Source organism: Pseudoliparis swirei, chromosome 10 (assembly GCF_029220125.1).
Source record: "Pseudoliparis swirei isolate HS2019 ecotype Mariana Trench chromosome 10, NWPU_hadal_v1, whole genome shotgun sequence".
NCBI classification, from domain to species: domain Eukaryota; kingdom Metazoa; phylum Chordata; class Actinopteri; order Perciformes; family Liparidae; genus Pseudoliparis; species Pseudoliparis swirei.
In genome coordinates, this window is record NC_079397.1 from 7810325 (window position 1) to 7829541 (window position 19217).

At 42.2% G+C, this 19217-nt stretch overlaps 1 protein-coding gene across 3 annotated transcripts in view; it reads left to right on the plus strand.

Moving 5' to 3' along the window:
* Positions 1–19217, plus strand: part of tmtc1 (transmembrane O-mannosyltransferase targeting cadherins 1) — a 49805-nt gene that overhangs the window by 22273 nt on the left and 8315 nt on the right. For 2 of the 3 annotated variants that reach the window (XM_056424778.1, XM_056424777.1), the window contains exons 5-13: positions 319–400; positions 2493–2596; positions 5893–6082; positions 7605–7726; positions 9515–9682; positions 10414–10527; positions 16867–17010; positions 17710–17818; positions 18101–18203. In XM_056424778.1, coding sequence (XP_056280753.1) covers positions 319–400; positions 2493–2596; positions 5893–6082; positions 7605–7726; positions 9515–9682; positions 10414–10527; positions 16867–17010; positions 17710–17818; positions 18101–18203 — 1136 coding nt within the window. The remainder of the gene's footprint in view (positions 1–318; positions 401–2492; positions 2597–5892; positions 6083–7604; positions 7727–9514; positions 9683–10413; positions 10528–16866; positions 17011–17709; positions 17819–18100; positions 18204–19217) is intronic. The other variant, XM_056424779.1, reaches the window with a different exon arrangement.

Consider the following 19217-nt stretch of genomic DNA (forward strand, 5'->3'; position numbering starts at 1 on the left):
AACTTGAGGCAAATTTTTCACTTTGCTCAATTCGGCTATAGTTGTGATTTTGATACAAACTAGAATTACAGGGCTACTTTGATTGCAGTGAGTGTTTTAAGGCTGCAGCTGCAGACCTGGATGAACTCTGTGACATCCTCCATGAGTTTTTGTTAGGATGCTTAAACTAATCATCAGGAGCTGCTGATTCTGTTCTATACTGCAATTATCATTCTGAGCTATTAAAGTACTTCTGATTGGAGGACCATGCACGTGCTGACTTCAGCCCAAAGAAGAGGTCTGACTGATCTTCTGTTTGTTTTTGTGTCCCTCACTCAGTCACCTGTCTGGCACCAGTTTCAAGGACCTCCACCACTTCTGCAGCCCCTTCATCAAACGAGCCGGTCTCATCTCAGGCTATGTGAGTTTTTGTAACATTCATATTATTTAGTATTATTATTGTGCTACCAATTGTATATACTTTATATCAGAATCAGAATCAGAAACAGGTTTATTGCCAAGAATGTTTTCACAAATGAGGAATTTTCTTTGGCGGAAGGTGCAAGATTCGCGCACCAAGACACGACTTGCAACGAGTAGGAAGGGGGGGAGGGGAGGTAAGCCAAAGACTGGGCGATAGCCCCGCCATTGGGGGCAGAAGGTAACCAGCACCGACAAGCAGCCAGCCCGGTCCGTCAGCCGTCACGGCGCCGGACACAGACCCCGTCCTGTCACCCTGGGGGGGCAAAGCAGGCGAAGGCATGGGACGGGGGGGTGGGGGTAGTGATTGCATATCAGTGTGTTGAAGTTCGTGTGTGAGTGGCCTGGTGTGTCATCCTCCCCCAGTCCACAACAGACAAAGTTCCCAGACCGCAAGATGGTCGTTGCCATGGAGATAGCCTTGAAGGGTCCTGGGGAGAAAACAACCACAGGTGTCTGTGGATAGGGGGAAGGGAATGAGAGAGAGTCTCGCTTCAGTGATCTTCGGGGGAGTTGTTGTTCCAGTCATGGCCTTGGCCAAAGCCCGTCCTGGTAGAGGGAGCCTAAAGCAGATAAGATTGGGATTGTTTGGTCTTCCAGTAGCTGCATTTCAATTTTGCGCACCTACTATTCCTCCATTTACCTCCCATTTCCCAATAGGATTTCAAATCGATCCAATTTCATTTGCAGAGCCATCAGCTTCTCCACGATGTTGTCATTCTGACGGTTTAATGCCACAGTCTGAGTGCCAACAACTCTGCCAACGCGTCAATCATGTCGGGCAGCCTTAGGGGGCTTTTAACGGCTGTCACCGTTTCCTTAATTTTCCGATAAGCCAGGGCAGCACCAACTCCAATCAGCAGAAATCCTGTAATCAAAGTTCCGAATAGGTAGATGTCTTCTACGTCCTCCACGGAAAGGGCTGCTAGGCACAAGACACGCCACTTCCCCCACGCGTCCATCGTGTAACCAGCAACACTCGTCCCAGCAGGACAGGCAGGTTCCCCCGAACCCGAGCTTCTCGTCGAGAAGATGGTGTCAATTGCGTTTAGGGACCAGTTGATCACGTCCATGGTTTTTAGTTCGAAGAGCGATGCGGAGAGAGTCTCTCAAGTATAGAGACAGACAAGACAGGACGAGAGAAGCCAAGCAGGGAGGGGAAGGTCATGGGGAGGAGGGGGAGAGAAAAATGCGACAGCCTTCGGAGAGAGCCAAATCCAAATATACCATTACTGTTTGCCATTTTCTGAGTTGCATTGTTGTTGCATGGTAATACAGATGAAAACAATAATAATAATAATAATAACTTTATTTATATAGCACCTTTTAAAAACAGAGATTACAAAGTGCTCTACAGAGAATTGAGGCATCACAAATGTAATCTTAAAATACAAAATAAAGACAAACTAAATTAGGGGTACCACAGAACTGAACCACAGAACATCACATAAAGGCAGTTATATAAAAAGAAGTGATTTAAAAGAAGTCACTGATTCTGTGAGCCTTATCCTTATATGATGACTGTTTGGAAAAGATTGCAAACTATTACATTGAAATGTTGTCAAGTTCCATTGGTTTTTACTTCTGTCAATATTTGCTTCCAGTTTTTTTTATTTATTATATTGTACACTAACTAGTCTACCAGAGGCCATTTAACTGTCGAGCAAAGTGGTTACCAATGGCAACCCTTACGGTTAAGCCCTGAATGTTTTATTGCTTTTTATTTAATTCTAATAATAATCATTTATTTTATATAGCGCTTCTCAAGGTACCCGAAGTCGCTTTACAGAGTCCAGTAGTCATACACACACACAGTCATACCGGTGGTGGTAAGCTACATCAGTAGCCACAGCTGCCCTGACTATTTGTATCAGTTGTGATAATAGACGTGTCAATTTTCAATTAAATAAATTCCTCATTTTATGATCTCCCCCTTCCCTCCATTCTTTTCTTAATATACATTTCAGCCCTGTAAATGGGAAACTAATCGTGCATTGGGACTGCACTTATACGTTTCCCCCTGCCTTTTCCAGGTGGCGATCATCATGTCGGTCAGGCTGTGGCTGATGGGAGGATCCATGCCCCTGTTTTCTGAACAGGACAACCCCGCCTCCTTCTCTCCACACCTGCTTACCAGGTCAGTGACACACACACACACACACACACAAATTAAATTACATTTTCAATTCAGTTTATTTGTATAGCTGTTACGACCTCTCGGTTACCTAGGGATGCACAGGCCGCAACATACAAAGAAGGGATACAGCTACGGGGGAAACAAAGGAGGCAAACAATGAAGTTAAATACATAAGCAAATAAGGGGTATTTATTTCACAGTTAGGGCTTAACAAAGGGTAGAATAATACAGAAGCAAAAGGAAAAGGCGTCAGGGTCTCCAAGGCCAACACAACAAACAAAACCCAGATGCTAACTAGAAATCAAAAGATACCACTGACCTACCATAGAAGAAAGGAAAAACAATACTAAGCTCCCTGTCTGACCACAAAACAGGAGAAAATGGACACAACAAAAATGGCAGAGAACCCCTGCAAGCTTGACCTGAAAATGCAAATAGGGCCTACACTTCGGCACCATACCACGGAATGGTCACAGTTTAGAGGTGAAGAGAGAGGGCAAGAGACACCTAGTCTGGGTGTATATATGTCCCACCCACTGATTAGGTGATCTCTCTCAGGTGGTGTTGCTCCAGGCATACCAGTCCTGAGAGAGATAGCTCCACCCTCTTCCTGAAAGAGGGCCCTCTCAGTCACGGGACGTAACAATAGCCCAATTTCACGAATTACAAATTTGTCTCGGAGTGCTTTACAATCTGTACACATCAACATCCCTGTCCCAAAACCTCACATCTGATCAGGAAAAACTCCCAAATAAACCTTCATGGGGAAAAAAGGGAAGAAACCTTCAGGAGAGCAACAGAGGAGGATCCCTCTCCAGGATGGACAGGTGCAATAGATGTCATGTGTACAGAAGGACAGATTTAGAGTTAAAATACATTCAATGAATATGACAAAGTGTATGAATAGTTCGTAGTAGGCATATTCCACGATGGAGACCTCCACGATCCATCAGGCAGATGGAGGTAGAGAGGAGGAGTGGGCGGAATTTCAACAGTGGGCGGAGTCTCAGCTGGGCCATGGCATAGGTGGTAGTAGGCATCCCACGATCCAGACCTCAATGCTCTTTGACTAACGGTGTACACTCCGGTAGTATAAACTCAAAAGTTATACGGTTGTGGTCTGACAGAAGAGGATTCTGTGGGAAGACCTTCAAATGCTCAATGTCAACGCCATATGAAAGAACAATATCAAGCGTGTGGCCAAAGCTGTAAGTGGGTTTCTGTACTCTCTGACAGAAGCCAATCGAGTCCAACAATGAGATGAATGCAGAAGTAAGGCAATCATTATCAACATCCACATGAATATTAAAATCTCCTACAATAATAACTTTATCAGTTTTAAGAACTAAACTTGATATAAACTATGAAAGTTCAGATGTAAACTCTGAATATGGACCTGGTGGCTGGTACAGAATCACAAATAGAATTGGCTGTAGTGTTTTCCAGGTTGGATGTGAAAGACTAGGAACAAGGCTTTCAAATGAGTTGTAGTTTAATTTAGGTTTAGGATTAATTAATAGGCTCGAGTCAAAGATGACTGCTACTCCACCTCCTCGACCGGTGCCTCGAGGAATGTGAGTATTAATATGACTTGGAGGAGTCGATTCATTTAGGCAGACATATTCTTCATGACTCAGCCAGGTTTCAGTTAGACAACATAAATCAATGTGATTATCTGATATTAAATCATTTAGTAACACAGCTTTAGATGACAGATCTAATATTTAGGAGACCACATTTAATAGTCCTGTTTTGTTGCACTGCTGAATTAGAGGTGTTAACTTTTATGAGGTTATTTTGGATGACTCCTCCTCTGCTTATTTTTGATAGAATTAATGTAAGTTTAAGTGGCTGTGGGACAGACACAGTCTCTATGGAGCTCTGGGGGGGGACTTGGTGAGAGAGGGTGGAGGGGGCGGGGGAGGGATGTGCTATGGGGGACACTGGGTGACAGGGGTGTGGGGCTACTCTGTTTCTGCTTTCTGACATGAACCAACATGAACACCAACTCTGCTAACAACATTAACAACTAAGCTGAATAAACCCATTTTTGAGTTTGTATCAACCGTCCAGTTTTTAAGTATTTAACCATGTCTTATTTATTTCTGATTATCTCATCAATGCAATGATGATTTTTTTTTTATTACAGAGAAGAGATAATCTTTTATAGATCTTTTCCACTGTGAACAACTGAGTGTTGTTTCAGATTGTGCGATCGTCCGAATGTTTTACCACAAACTGAAGAACTGATTGGCTTCACTCTTGTTTTGTCCTCTCTGTTGTCAGTTTGTGTGGACTTTTAGAACTGAGCTTCCTCTTAATCATCTTGACTCAGGAGGAAATGTGAACTTCATACCAGCCTCCTCCAGCTCTTGAAGCTGCTCTCCATCCTGAATGATCCTGAGTTCCTCCTGCTCCTCCTGCTCCTCAATGTGTGTGGGCTCTGGGTCTTCCTGGTCCAGACTGGAGCTCCAGTCAAGCTGCTCAGGGGGAACCTCTTGTTTAATCACCAACAGCTGCTGGACGTCTGTGGAGAATAATACATCTTAAGAATCTCATATTGAACTCTAATATTCAAGAGACTTATCAATGAGTGAGGACATGGTTTTGAGGGAGAACCGTAAAAAATAAACTTGCAAGTGAAATCAATGACAGTCATGACACAGAAAGACGAAGAGAAAAAAAACTATTCTGAAAAGTACACCATGTACCTCTGAGGTGTCGTACAGTAAAAAGTACATGTAACTCCGAGGTGTAGTTCAGTAAAAAGTAAAATACCTCTGAGATGAAATATGGTAACAAGTACAATACCGTATGTACATCTGAGACAATATGTGCCTTTGAGGTATAGTATAAAAAGTACAGTGTGTGCCTCTGAGGTGTAGTATAAAAAGTACAGTATGTGTCTCTGAGGTGTAGTACAGTACCAAGACACGTTTTCAAATGCCTGAGAGGAGGTCACGCGTTTGTGCACGTGTCTTTCCAAGAGCCTCTCGTGTTGATTTACGTTGTTATTTCACAGCCTCACTGACTGCTGACGTCAGTTTGGGATCTTGTTTCTGCAAAATAATATGTGTTTTATACATACTCTTTGTGTGTGTGTGTGTGTGTGTATGTGTGTGCGCGCACTCTGGTAAACTTTAGTATTGAGATAAGGACAGGATGATTCAAATGATTTAGACTTTATTACTGATCACCGTATGATTATCTTTCTTTTTTTTTCCATCCCTATATCTACCTCTCATACATTGTCTTTCTTCTTCTACATCCCTCATATCTCTATCCCCTCGCCACAGAATTTTGACCTATTCTTACCTGCTGTCCTTCAACGCCTGGCTGCTGCTGGCCCCCGTCATGCTGTGTTACGACTGGCAGGTGGGCAGCATTCCCATGGTGGAGTCTCTGGGTGACGTACGCCTCCTGGAGACCACGCTACTGGCCGCATTGATAGTTGCTCTATGCCTTCACTGCGTCTTCTCACTGCAGGTAAGAGCAATAACGTGCTAAGTAGCTGAGAAGGGCCTACACTTGCAATTCCCATAAACTCTTTTGCCTCCTGATGCCTGTCCTCATCACATCATTGGAAGAGTGTGAAGAGGTATAACACAACGATCCAGAGGAGGGTTGGGGGGGTGATGGGGGCATCAGCAGGGCCATGACAGGAGGTCGGCCCACCAGGCAGGAGGCATCAGACACAGCTAGGTCCAATAGACCCTATGAGACGTGAAGTCACACAGAGAGGAAGCAGAGTTAGTAATGTGCGATGGAGAGATGTAAATTCATCCATAAGGAGAGAGAGAAGAGGAGATAGGTGCTCAGTGTATCTTAAAATGTCCCCCAGCAGCCGATATGCCTATAGCAGCAAATCAAGGGGCTGGACCAGGGCAAACCTAATTCAGCCCCAACTATAAGCACTATTAAAGAGGAACGTCTTAAGTCTACTCTTAAATGAGGTGACTGTATCTGTATAAGAGTTGGTTAAGTCCAGAGTAAGATATCCCAACAGCTTCTGAACAAAATTCCATGATATTAGACATTCAGATAGATTCAGGGCCTCAACGTTTGAACACGAGGGCTACGGTCGAATAGTCATTAATATTACCTAACATCTCTTTCCTAACTACTTTTCCTTGATCTCTCTTGAAAATGTCACATGCTCATGGAAAGATGGGAAGGAGAATTCACGAGGACTTCGGAAAAGACAACTTCTGTGTTGAGAGAATCCGACTCCACTTTCACTAAACTACGTAGGTCTGATGTTACAGGAGGTGATTTTAGTGATGTCAGCGGTGAAACTACATTGTTCAGGAGATGGACTACAAAAAAGCACATCTTGGATACTTCTTCCGAGTTGTTATAGTGTTGTCTCATTCAGATGACATGAACAAGCCAGTTCAAAGTATTACTTTATTAACAAATGTCAAATCATTTGCAGTGAACTAAAAGTGACATAACCATTTATACAAGTAAAATTGGAATATGCATAGTAAAACGCTCAGAACGCTAACATTGTGCCTAATGTCTTTTACCACAGTGCTTCTTTCTTAATATGTAAGATGGGTGTAAAACACATCTCATTTAAACTGGACAGAAACATGTTTTTGTGGGTTTGTTTGAATGAAACGTATTACACGTATGTGCTTTTCATCCAAGCTGTTATAAGAGGTTTCATTTGGAGCCTTTTTACTTACCAATACTGCTAATTCTAAAATATAATATGCGTTTCTTCTTGTCTCTTGCGCCCTCTTTATCTCTCTGTGTGTGTGTGTGTGTGTGTGTGTGTGTGTGTGTGTGTGTGTGTGTGTGTGTGTGTGTGTGTGTGTGTGTGTGTGTGTGTGTGTGTGTGTGTGTGTGTGTGTGTGTGTGTGTGTGTGTGTGTGTGTGTGTGTGTGTGTGTGTGTGTGTGTGTGTGTGTGTGTGTGTGTGTGTGTGTGTGTGTGTGTGTGTGTGTGTGTGTGTGTGTGACCTTTTTCTCTTCCTTTTGACCTCTTTCCTTCTCTCTATACAGAGAAAGGAAAACAGACAGGTGTTGGTTGGAACGTTGTTTCTGGTCTTCCCCTTCATTCCTGCCAGTAACCTTTTCTTCAGGGTGGGGTTTGTTGTGGCCGAGAGGGTTCTCTACATGCCAAGGTGTGTGTCGGTGTGTCTGTGCACGCCTGTGTCTGTCTGTGGCTGTCTGTGTGTGTGCGTGTATCGTTGTTTCTTTATCATTCATCCTCTCACTCTTTTTGTGATATGACTTATTGTATCCATTCTGTAGGGTCTGATCAGGCTGGATATTCAATTCAATTCAGTTTATTTGTATAGCCCAATTTCACAAATTACAAATTTGTCTCGGAGTGCTTTACAATCTGTACACATAGACATCCCTGCCCCAACACCTCGCATCGGACCAGGAAAAACTCCCAAATAACCCTTCAGGGGGAAAAAAAGGGAAGAAACCTTCAGGAGAGCAACAGAGGAGGATCCCTCTCCAGGATGGACAGGTGCAATAGATGTAATGTGTACAGAAGGACAGATTTAGAGTTTAAATACATTCAATGAATATGACAGAGTGTATGAATAGTTCATAGTAGGCATATTCCACGATGGAGACCTCCACGATCCATCAGGCAGATGGCGGTGGGGAGGAGGAGTGGGCGGAGTCTCAACAGGACAGTGGCGTAGTCAGGAGCAGGAATTCCACGACCCAGACCTCGATGATCCATCAGGCAGATAGGATCTATGCCGTCTCATAGGGTCCGATGACCCCATGAGACGTGAAGTCAAAAGGACTCCGATATACATTGTTCAACTCAAATATATAACTTAAACAATCTGACATGCATAAAAATGTATGACACAGTTTACAATAAAGATTTTGGTGGAATAATTAGTGCCATCTAATAATCATTGGAGTTAATTATGAATATGATCCTCTGATCAAGTCACTGCCAGTCATTCTCATTGAGATTATTTTGAAAATAATTTTTACAACAGGAATCTCAATCTGACAAAGCAACATCACTAAAAAAGAACTTCATGAGAGAAAACCGTGACAAATAGTACAATTACAATACTAATTCATCGTAGTTCAGATCATAGTTTACAGACCCACCTTGCTGTACCTATTGTACTTGTTGTCGCTGTGATTATGGTTTTCCTATGCAATGGAATTTATTACTGACATTTAACACTTTTGGTTTGATCTCCAAATAAAATAGTTTAAATAATCCGGATTTACAACAGGAGTACATTTTTAGCACTGATTCATATGATTGGATGGACAAATGAGACCCAACTGGTAATAAACTGACTTGTTTCCTTTAAAATAAATGTTAACACACTGTCTCACCACATGGCCTTTTCCTCATACAGCCTAAAAACAATTAATAACTAATAACATATGATCAAGTGCAGATGCTTACTCTGTGGAAGAAGAAAAAAGATTACGACTACTGAGTGTTTTATTCAACATGTTAGGCTATTAATCATGAGTTATGATTCAAGATGTCCATCCTGGCTGTCTTCAGAATAAGCAGCTGTCACTAATTATCGGGTGTTTAGCTGTGGTCGAAGGTCAAGGTCACTGACCTCACAAACTGTGATTTGGGTCATAACTTCATATGCTATTTGTGACAATTTCCCACAATGCCGTTAAAAGTGATGACATTTCGGACAGACGTGGATGCAAACTGCTAATTGGTTGGTTGGCAAAGCCATACAACTGTGAGGCGGTAATTCTAGTTCCTATGTAATTCAGGTCAAAGGGTTTGGCAAAAGTGGTGAGAGATGTTTTATGGGAAGCAATGTGCACCCAGGGGATCATTGAGTGATGACAGTGTCAGTGAAAGGATGTAGGACTGCATTAAATAATACTTTTGCCTCATGTCTCACCACCAATCCCCCACTCCCACCCTTCCCCTTCTCCTCTTCTAGTATGGGTTATTGTATTCTGGTGGCTCATGGCCTCGGCCGGCTTTGTTCAGTGGTGGGCCGTTGGGGCACCACAGTCCTCAGTGTCTCCATGCTGCTGCTCATCCTGCTCTTCTCCTGGAAGACCGTCCAGCAGAACCATGTCTGGTTCTCCAGGGAAGCGCTCTTCCGGTAAGGAGACATCGAGACATAGTGTTGCTGTGTGTTTTTTGTGTTTGTGCATCTTTCACCTGTCATGTGGGGACATCAATCTGATAACAGTACAAAATTGAGTATGAAAATGAGGAGAATTGCATGTCCCAGGATGACAACTTTATACACTTCAGGATGATCCTGCAGTGTAAAACAATTGATAAAGTTCACCAGATACAACAGTTCCCTTTCCCAAAACATACTCTAGCATACTCATACACGGATTAGCTCAGTGGGGTAAGAGGGCCGTCCTGCAACCGCAGGGTTGTGGGTTCGATCCCCGCTCTCCCCATTAGTTGCAAGTCGAAGTGTCCTTGAGCAAGGCACTGAACCCCCAGTTGCTTCCCGGGCGCTTCACCGCAGCCCACTGCTCCTTAATAACTAAGGATGGGTTAAATGCAGAGAACTAATTTCCCCTTGGGGATTAATAAAAGTGTATATTCTATATTCTATAATCTGCAAGACAAGTTAACCCAGACACACACAGAATTAGCATTACATCTTACTTTCTTACCACATTTTTTATATATATGCTCTGTGTTCCTTGGCCTGATCTTACAGTCCAGTATATATGTTGTGCACTCAGGGCAGATCTTCTGGGATCTGAACTTTACGTGACAGAGCTTATTGTGGCTGTCATTATGTCTTTCTACAGACTGAAATCATTCCTCCTCTGCCCTCCTTCTCCCTCCTCTTCTTCCTTGTTTCAGCTCCGGTATCCAGACTCTGCCACACAATGCCAAAGTCCACTACAACTACGCCAACTTCCAGAAAGACATTGGCCGGCACCAGGAGGCCATTTACCACTACACCACTGCTCTCAGGTCTGACTGAACTAAAGCTCTCTGACTGTGACAATCCAATGCTTTCGAAGTCACAGAGGATGTTGGCGAAGTTGTTTCCTGTTGCTAATATAATAATAATAATAATACATTTATTTTATAAGGCGCCTTTCAAGGCACTCAAGATCGCCGTGCAACACATTAATTGTGTCTATAACTGTTTCATTCATGTCAAGCACTCTGTATTACGTCACAAAGGGAACGATTGCTTCATTTAAACCATTGGTGTGCCCTGTGGCCCCCCTGAGCTTAGTCATATTGAAAATGCTTCAAAATGTTTAATTAACAGTGTGCTGCTGATCAGCTTCAGAGCCTCTAGTTAAGTAACAGCTGACTGGCAACTTAAACATATAAAGCTAGGGATGAGAATTGATAAGATTTTAACGATTCCGATGCATTATCGATTCCTGCTTATCGAATCGATTCTTTTATCGATTCTTATTGGGCAAGGGGTGAAAAAAAGAGCACAAACGGGTTTATTTACATTAATTTTCTTTTATATAATTTTCTATAATGCTGCACACACCATATACAGTATGTATACAAACACATTTACATTTGTTTAAATAACCAAAAACATTTATACATATTCCTCTTGAACTTAAAATAAAACTTACATAACTTAAATAAAATGTATTCTGTTTAATTTAAAAATGTACCTAGAAATTACAGTGCTCCTTCCTTTTTTTTAAAGGGTATATGAACTGAGCTGCCAAAAATGAAACTAGCAGTGGCAAATACCAAGTGTGCAACCATCAATTATATGGATCATCAACAATTCTTGTGCAGAAAAATAAGCATGTCTGCTTTCTCCGGGAGGATACACGATCTCTCAGGACTTATTGTGTCTCCAGCCGTGGAGAACACTCTCTCAGATGGGGTGGAAGATGCCTGAACATAAAGATATGAGGAGGTGTACAAGACGTGCTAGCTGTAGCCTGAGACCCAGACAGACGACCAGCCTCTGAACCGGTCTGACTCTGAACGTCATCAGCTAAATTGGATGGCAATGGAGATTATTTATATAGTGAAAGCTGGTTTACACAATGAAACAAATGGCACTAACAAAATCGCTGAATTTGCTGAGCTGACATAAAGCCACAATAAGAGGGTAGGCAAACACTATCTCTGCCTCAATGTAGGGGGCCGAAAATGGAAGATTCTGTAGCTAAACTAGCGTAGCTATATGCTAAATTTAATAATGGATTAAAAATCGATATGCTCAGTTTAATAATGGGTTAACACGATAACGCAAACGTTTGCTGATAACACACGCCCTCCGATAATTAACACCGTTACGATCAAACATTTCTCAAAACTGGACTTTCAATCCAAACGTGAAGTGATCAATAATGGGAGACCAATGCCGGAGCTAAAATGTATGCTTCAAACGAAGGGACAGAAGATAACTTCATCAACTACACACAATAAAGGCAAATTGCTTCACACAGTGAGTGGTTGTGATCACTTTTGAAGAGTTTACCTTGGACAGAAGGAGATGAAGCGCCGACGTTAGCTGAGCTGCTGCATCGAACACGTGACATTCCTGTCATTTAATTCCATGCTGTGTTCAAATGCTTATTCATATTTGTTGTATTTCCTCCCTTCGACGCAATATACTTTTTACACACGTTACAAGTGGCGTAGTTGTCATTTTGTCGTGTGAAATAGCCAAACTTTAGAACGCTTCTGCCTCGTTGCCATGTTTGCTGCAGTCTGAAGAAGAAACGAAAAAAGTTTGCGCATGCGCAACGCCACAGAGGACCGTTAGCAGAACCGTTAAAGAATTTGGCTGACGATCCCAAACAATCGGTTCACTGGGAACCGGTTCTAAAACAGAACCGGCATGTGTCAAATTCAAGGTCCACGGGCCACATCTTTGGTTCGCGTGATAAAATCTATTAACTATTAGAGCTGGCCTGCCTGTATATCGCACGCACCACCAAAATACTACAAATCTCACAATGCACTGTCCGCGTGTCGGCACGTCAATCATGGGCCCGCGAATACTCGCCTCAGTCTGTATTACATACCACTTGTGTCAACTTTTAACTATCCCTCTCCCCAAAAAATGGCTAGACGAAAGGTGGAATTTGAAAATAGGAGTTTTCAAGACAGGTGGGAGGCACTGTATATGTTTGCGGATGTAAATGGCAAAGCTGTGTGTCTTCTGTGTGGAGACAATGTGGCTGTAATGAAAGAATACAATATAAGAAGACACTATGAAACGAAGCACCAAGACAGATACAAGCATCTGGACACAACACAAAGCAGGGTTTTTCCTGGGTCAAAATTGGTCTTCGGTGCTCCCAAAAAAATGTTTTGCGCGTACCGCGCAGCGTTTATTCGTGCACGTCGGGCTGTTGAGTGAGTGATCAGCAGCTGGCCGCTCGGTCCATTCGCACACCTCACAGTTGCGTATTGACCAGACAAGAAGACACACTTATCAACTCCAGTGTCTCCCCTACCATTATAACAGGGTGAAATCTCCGCAGTCTCACTCCCCCCCCCCCCCCCCGTTAACAACTCTTCTCAGCTCGCGCGCGCCAGAGCTCCGATGCCGGCCCGCGCCTCGCTCAGCCGTGATGGTGCGCACACAGGTGAGCACACCTCAGTGTTAAATTAAGCTCAGGGAACCAACATGGCTAGCGGCACTAGTCCCGCCCCCCTGAAGCTGTAAACCTAGGGGAAACACTGAACTCGATTACTATTGATCCAAACAGAACGAGGGTTCGGTTGTAGCCTCCTTGAAACATACTATTGAGAACATATTCGCTGACATGCACGTGATGAACACAGTTTTTTTTTTTTTTTTTCCATCGCAGACTTTTTTTTGCCTTAGGCGCTCGGGATTTGTCATAGGCGCTCGGGAAAACGGCTTAGGCGCGCGCCCAAATGTTCTCTATGCAGGAAAAACCCTGCAAAGGCTACAGAATGTAGAGGAGTTCAAAAGAAGTCTGGTGTCACAGCAGGCTATGTTCTCTAAAGCCCAAACTACAAAGCGAGGCTGCTCTTAAGGCCAGTTTTATTGTAGCAGCAGAGATTACTAAATCAACCCAGCCCTTTACGGAGGGGCAATTTGTAAAAAACTGCATGATTAAAGTTTGCGACGTCGTGTGCCCAGAAAAAAGGCAAGCATTTTTAAATATGAGCCTAAGCTGAAACACCGTTGCTGACCGTGTGCGTCACCTTGCTGACAATCTTCAACAACAGCTTGTGGGAAAGGGAAAAGATTTCATCGCATACTCTCTTGCTGCGGATGAGAGCACCGACACTTCTGATACTGCCCAGCTGTCAATGTTCATCCGTGGAGTGGAATCAAACCTGTGCGGAACAGAAGAGCTTTTTGGATTACACCCATTGCATGGCAGAACTACAGGGAAAGATCTCTTTGAAGAGGTGTCCAGATGTGTAGATAACATGGGGCTGCCGTGGGATAAACTTGTGGGATTGACAACAGATGGAGCGCCTGCGATGTGCGGTCAAAAGAGTGGATTGGTGGGGAGGATCCGAGAAAAGATGAAGGAGAAAAACATCACAAGTGAGTTGACAGCTTATCACTGCATCATACACCAGGAGTCGTTGTGATGCAAAGCCTTGAAAATGGAACATTTGATGAGCATCATAACATCAGCGGTTGACTTTATCAGAGCCAAAGGTTTAAATCACCGCCAGTTCAAGTCTTTTCTGGAGGAGTTGGGTTCAGAATACGGTGACTTGCCCTATCACACAGGTGCGATGGCTAAGCCAGGGAAAGGTGCTGGAAAGATTTTTCCAGTTGCTTGAGGAGATCTGTGAGTTCATGGAAAGCAAAGCACAACAGAGCTCCGAAATAAAATGTTTCTGTGTGAAGTGGCGTTATTGTGTGACATCACAAGCTACCTGAATGCACTCAACGTGCAGATTCAGCGGCGGGGCTGTGTCGTCATTATTACATTACATGTCATTTCATTTAGCTGACGCTTTTATACAAAGCGTCTTACAATCCTGTTACATTCATACACCGTAGATGCAGCTACAAGGAGCAATTCAGGGTTAAGTGTCTTGCTCAAGAACACATCTACTAAGGGCGGGGATTGAACCTCCAACCCCCTGACTGAAAGACGGACCTGCTACCCGCTGACCCATAGTAACCCTATCACTGACATGTACGCTACAGTGAGGGCTTTTAAAACCAAGCTGCGCCTGTGGGAGACGCAGATGCTGCAAGAAAGCTTGAGCCATTTTCCGCACTGCCAAACAATGAAAGAGCAGGTCGCTGCCTTCCCAACTGCACAGTTTGCTGAAAAACTCGGCATACTTGGTGCTGACTTAACTCGGCGATTTGCCGATTTTGAAGCCCAAAAAAGCCGCTTTGAACTGCTCGGTAATCCATTTGCAGCTGACGTGGAAAACGCACCATCAAACCTCCAAATGGAGCTGATTGAGCTCCAATGCAGTGACACGCTGAAGGCAAAATATGAGTCTGTGGGCGCTGCAGAGTTTCCACGTTTATCCCCGACACAATGCCCCAGCTGCCTCCCAGGCTGCTCACACCTTTCTGTGTGGCAGCACATACCTGTGTGAACAACTGTTCACTTTGATAAAGATCAACACAACTTCACACAGGACTCGTCTGACTGATGAGCACCTTCACTCAATCCTGAGGACATTGATGAACTCGTATCCAAGATGAGACGCCAAGTGTCTGGCTCAGACCAGTGAGCATCACAGAGCAGCAAACGGTGCTTTGACGCATTTTCAGTTTTTAATGTAGTTTCATGTTTGCATTTTTTTTTCTCTTGTTACTATAGCACATTTGATTTTTCTTTGAATAAATTATTTTTGGCTGTTTGCTTGTTGAAAATGTTTTCACTTGAAATTACTCCATAAGCAATTATTGAAACTGATTTTATTACTTTTATTTTTATTTAATTGTTTATAATTAATGTTTCATTTATTTCATAATTAATGTTGTTTTATAGGCAATACTCTATAGGCCTTGTTAGTTCCAGGTTCAATATATGCACTAAGGTTCTTTCAATAAGTTTTCAATAAATGTTGAACCCATCTGGCCCTTGACTTGTATCAATTTCTTTATTTCGGCCCACTGTGTATTTGAGTTTTACACCCCTGATATAGAGGAAGTGTCCAAGGATAACTCTCAAATGAAGAAAAAAATACATTAATTCAGCAGTCAAACTGATTTTTGGACCAGTGTTTATTAAGAATCTCAGAGAATCTTGAATTGTAATCTTGAGGAACTAGCAAGAAAACGGTATTATAAAATGTTTTAAAAAAAGATTTACCCTAGACATATTCTGTGTGAGTATATTGTATACGTTTTAATGCTTTACTGCTTTTTTGTTTTGTATATTCTTCCAATTTTGAAATATCTTTTCAACTTTATGAAAATATCTTGAAAAGAAGAATAAGGGTTGACAATTATAGGGGGAAGAAATTTTAGGAAAATATCTAAGTATGTTCTTTCTGCCCAATGTTGCAATATACTGTATATTTGTGATGCATTGCTTGCATTTGTGGATAGGCATTGGATTAAGCAAAACAACTTTGAAGTTTGAACTAAGCATAATCAACTACTTCTTTGATTATATATTAATACAATCTGACTAGTTGATGTTATGGAGGTCCTCCTAGCTCAAGTAAGCTTTATTATTGTTTTACTTGCTGTCACTCTAATTTAGTTGGCCAGTTACTTAGATTGTGAACTACTGAACCAAAGCAATATTATATAATTTACTCATTACCCAACGAGCCAATGTAATCAAATATAATCTCCCTCCCTCCAGGAGAACCAGGACCTCAGCCTGTTTAATGGCCTGGATCCATAAGCTCCTTCTATTTTATTCTAGCTAATGTGATCCCCTTGGAGTATTAAAAAACAGTTTACATCCATTTATCCATCTTCTTTGCTGTTGGTGCAGTTTAGAATCTATTAACTCATAACAAGTTTAATACCAAAGACAATGCATAAGTATGCCATGGAATAACATTATTTACTTGGAAGACATTTCATAAACACAAGTGTAGCATTTTTCCTTGGACTTTAAAGACTTTAGAGTTTAGACCAACTGGAAAAGAAAATTGTTTCGGGTTATTATGCACAAATGAAATGATAATAATAATGAATATTATTTTTATTTTCTGCCAATAAATTCCCTTTAATCCAGACACGGTTGGCAGAGACCTAATGCATAGAAAAATAGTGTATATTGAATTAGTGTTTCGTACAAAAAGGTTCTCAATAAATGTCTTGTCTTCTTATTGTCTCTCTTATTCTTCCCTCTACTGTCTTTTTCTTCTCTTCTCTCCTCCAATCAGGTTATTCCCACGCCATGCCAGCGCCATGAACAATCTCGGCACTCTGACTAGCCACCCTGAGGAGGCGGAGCGCTACTACAGGAAGGCACTGGACACCAACCCCCAGCATAACCGAGCTCTCTTTAACCTGGGAAACCTCCTCAAGTAAGACACACAAATACGCTCTCTGGCACACAATGCGGAGGATTATTGGTAAACGGAAGTATTGTTACATCACCCACTTTTGATCACACAGAACAAAAGCTTGGCCACCACTTTGTGAAATGTGACAGAAACTGAAGACACCTATTGTAGCTGGACACTGCTAATATCATGCGAACAGCTCTTAAACCGTTTATAGTGGAAAGAGTATTTTTCGGCAAGGCTTCTCCCTCTGCATCAATGGCCCCTCTGTTCTTGCTGCCACATCGACCTGTAACTTTGGTGTCATCTTTAATCCAACCCTCTCCTTTTGAGCTTTTTTTGGTGTGATGTCAGGCACATCACAAAAAACGCCTTCTTTCATCTTAAAAATATCGCCGCTCTACGCCTCTCCTTCTCCTTTAGCAGCAGAAAAACTCAACCTCGTCTTCAGCTGCCCGTCTCCTCTCCCTCTGCTACCAGAGATCACATGACCCCAGTCCTTTAAAAGCTCCACTGCCTCCCCCATATAGCAGATAATCTTGTTCAAGATTCTCCTCGTCACCTGCAAAGCCCTTCACAACCCTGAACCCCTTCATACCTTTCTGACCTCCTGCACAAACACGCTTCCCCGTTTTTTTTTCTCACTATTGTTGTCTTTTTAGTTTTGTTGTGCAAATGCGAATGTAGTATTATTATAATTAAAAGGATGATGTGTTGTAGGTCTCAATGCAAGGAGAAAGAGGCGGAGACTCTGCTGAAGGACTCCATACGCTTCGGTCCACACTTTGCTGATGCTTACTCCAGTCTAGCATCACTTTATGCTGAGCAGGTGAAAACATTCACAATACAAATAACACCCTCCTCCCTCTTTCTTTCATACTCGCACACATTAAGGTGTGTAGCTGCACTTGACTTTGGGTCCTGCAAGCGTGTCACAACTCATCAACACTTAATAACACCATACTCAAATTAGCTTTAGCTGTCGATGATTAATCTCTGCAGCAATACATTACCATCAGAGAAGCCTGTTTACACTCCAGCTTCCTGTAACCTCGGTCTAGTTTGTTTCTGATTTTAATCCTGTAATTATTTCACCTGCCCTCTCCTGCAGAAACGCTTTGCTGAAGCCAGTGAAGTGTATCTGAAAGGAATCGGGAACTGCCCGGACAGCTCCGACCTGCATAATAACTACGGAGTGTTTCTGGTGGATACGGGTGAGGTGAAGCTCTGGTCCCAGCAGGGCTGATGGTCTTTTACTGCATCGACATGCATATCTTATATCTATTTTAGCAAAAGGATTTAGCTACTGCCAAAATGTTCAGCTGCTTTTTTTCCCCCACGGGTTCTGGTTTTTACAGATGAGATATCGCAAAGTGATTTATTTATCATGATTTGGCCCATTCACAATAAATTGCCCATTTTGTTCATCTTACTTGACATTTTAAAGTCTTTAGCACATTATAAAAAATCTATTTGCAGCCAGAGAATTAAAAATAGTTCTGCAGAGAGCTAATCTGTCAGTGGGGAACATTCTATGTGATGTTAATGCCATTAATTGTTTGCACATTTTATACTGGTCCCTTTATTAAAAATGCCATCCAATCAATATGTGTTCTGCCATAAAGTTTGCTTTTAAATGAAATAATAAAACTAAATTCCTAATAAACAGACTTAGAAAAGAACATTTTCACCATAGCAATAAATCTGGTATAAATTTGGCAAATCAAATTAAATGTAATAAGGAAAATACAACAATCTTAATCATTAAAGACTCAACAGGGAATCCCACAAATTCACCCGATGACATCAATAAAATCTTCAGAAGTTTTTATGCTAATCTTTATTCATCTGTAAAGGACCCAAATTAAGAAGACATGAATTCATTTCTCAACAGCATTGTTCTACCACAGTTTAACAAAGAACAAACAAACATACTTGACTCACCATTAGCACAGAAAAAACTTTTTGCTGCCCTTTTTACTTCATGCCCAATAATAAAGCACCAGGACCTGCTGGCTACCCTGCAGAGTTCTATAAACACTTTGGGTTCATTATAGCCCAATTTTTAACAAGATGATAGCATGAATACAGCCTGTATATCACTCCTCCTCAAACCAAACAAAGATCCAACTCTTCCATCTATCTTCCGTCCCATTTCGCTCCTCAATGTAAATTACTCATCATTACAACAAGCCGGAACCATCATAGCCTCCTTAGATGCAGAAAAA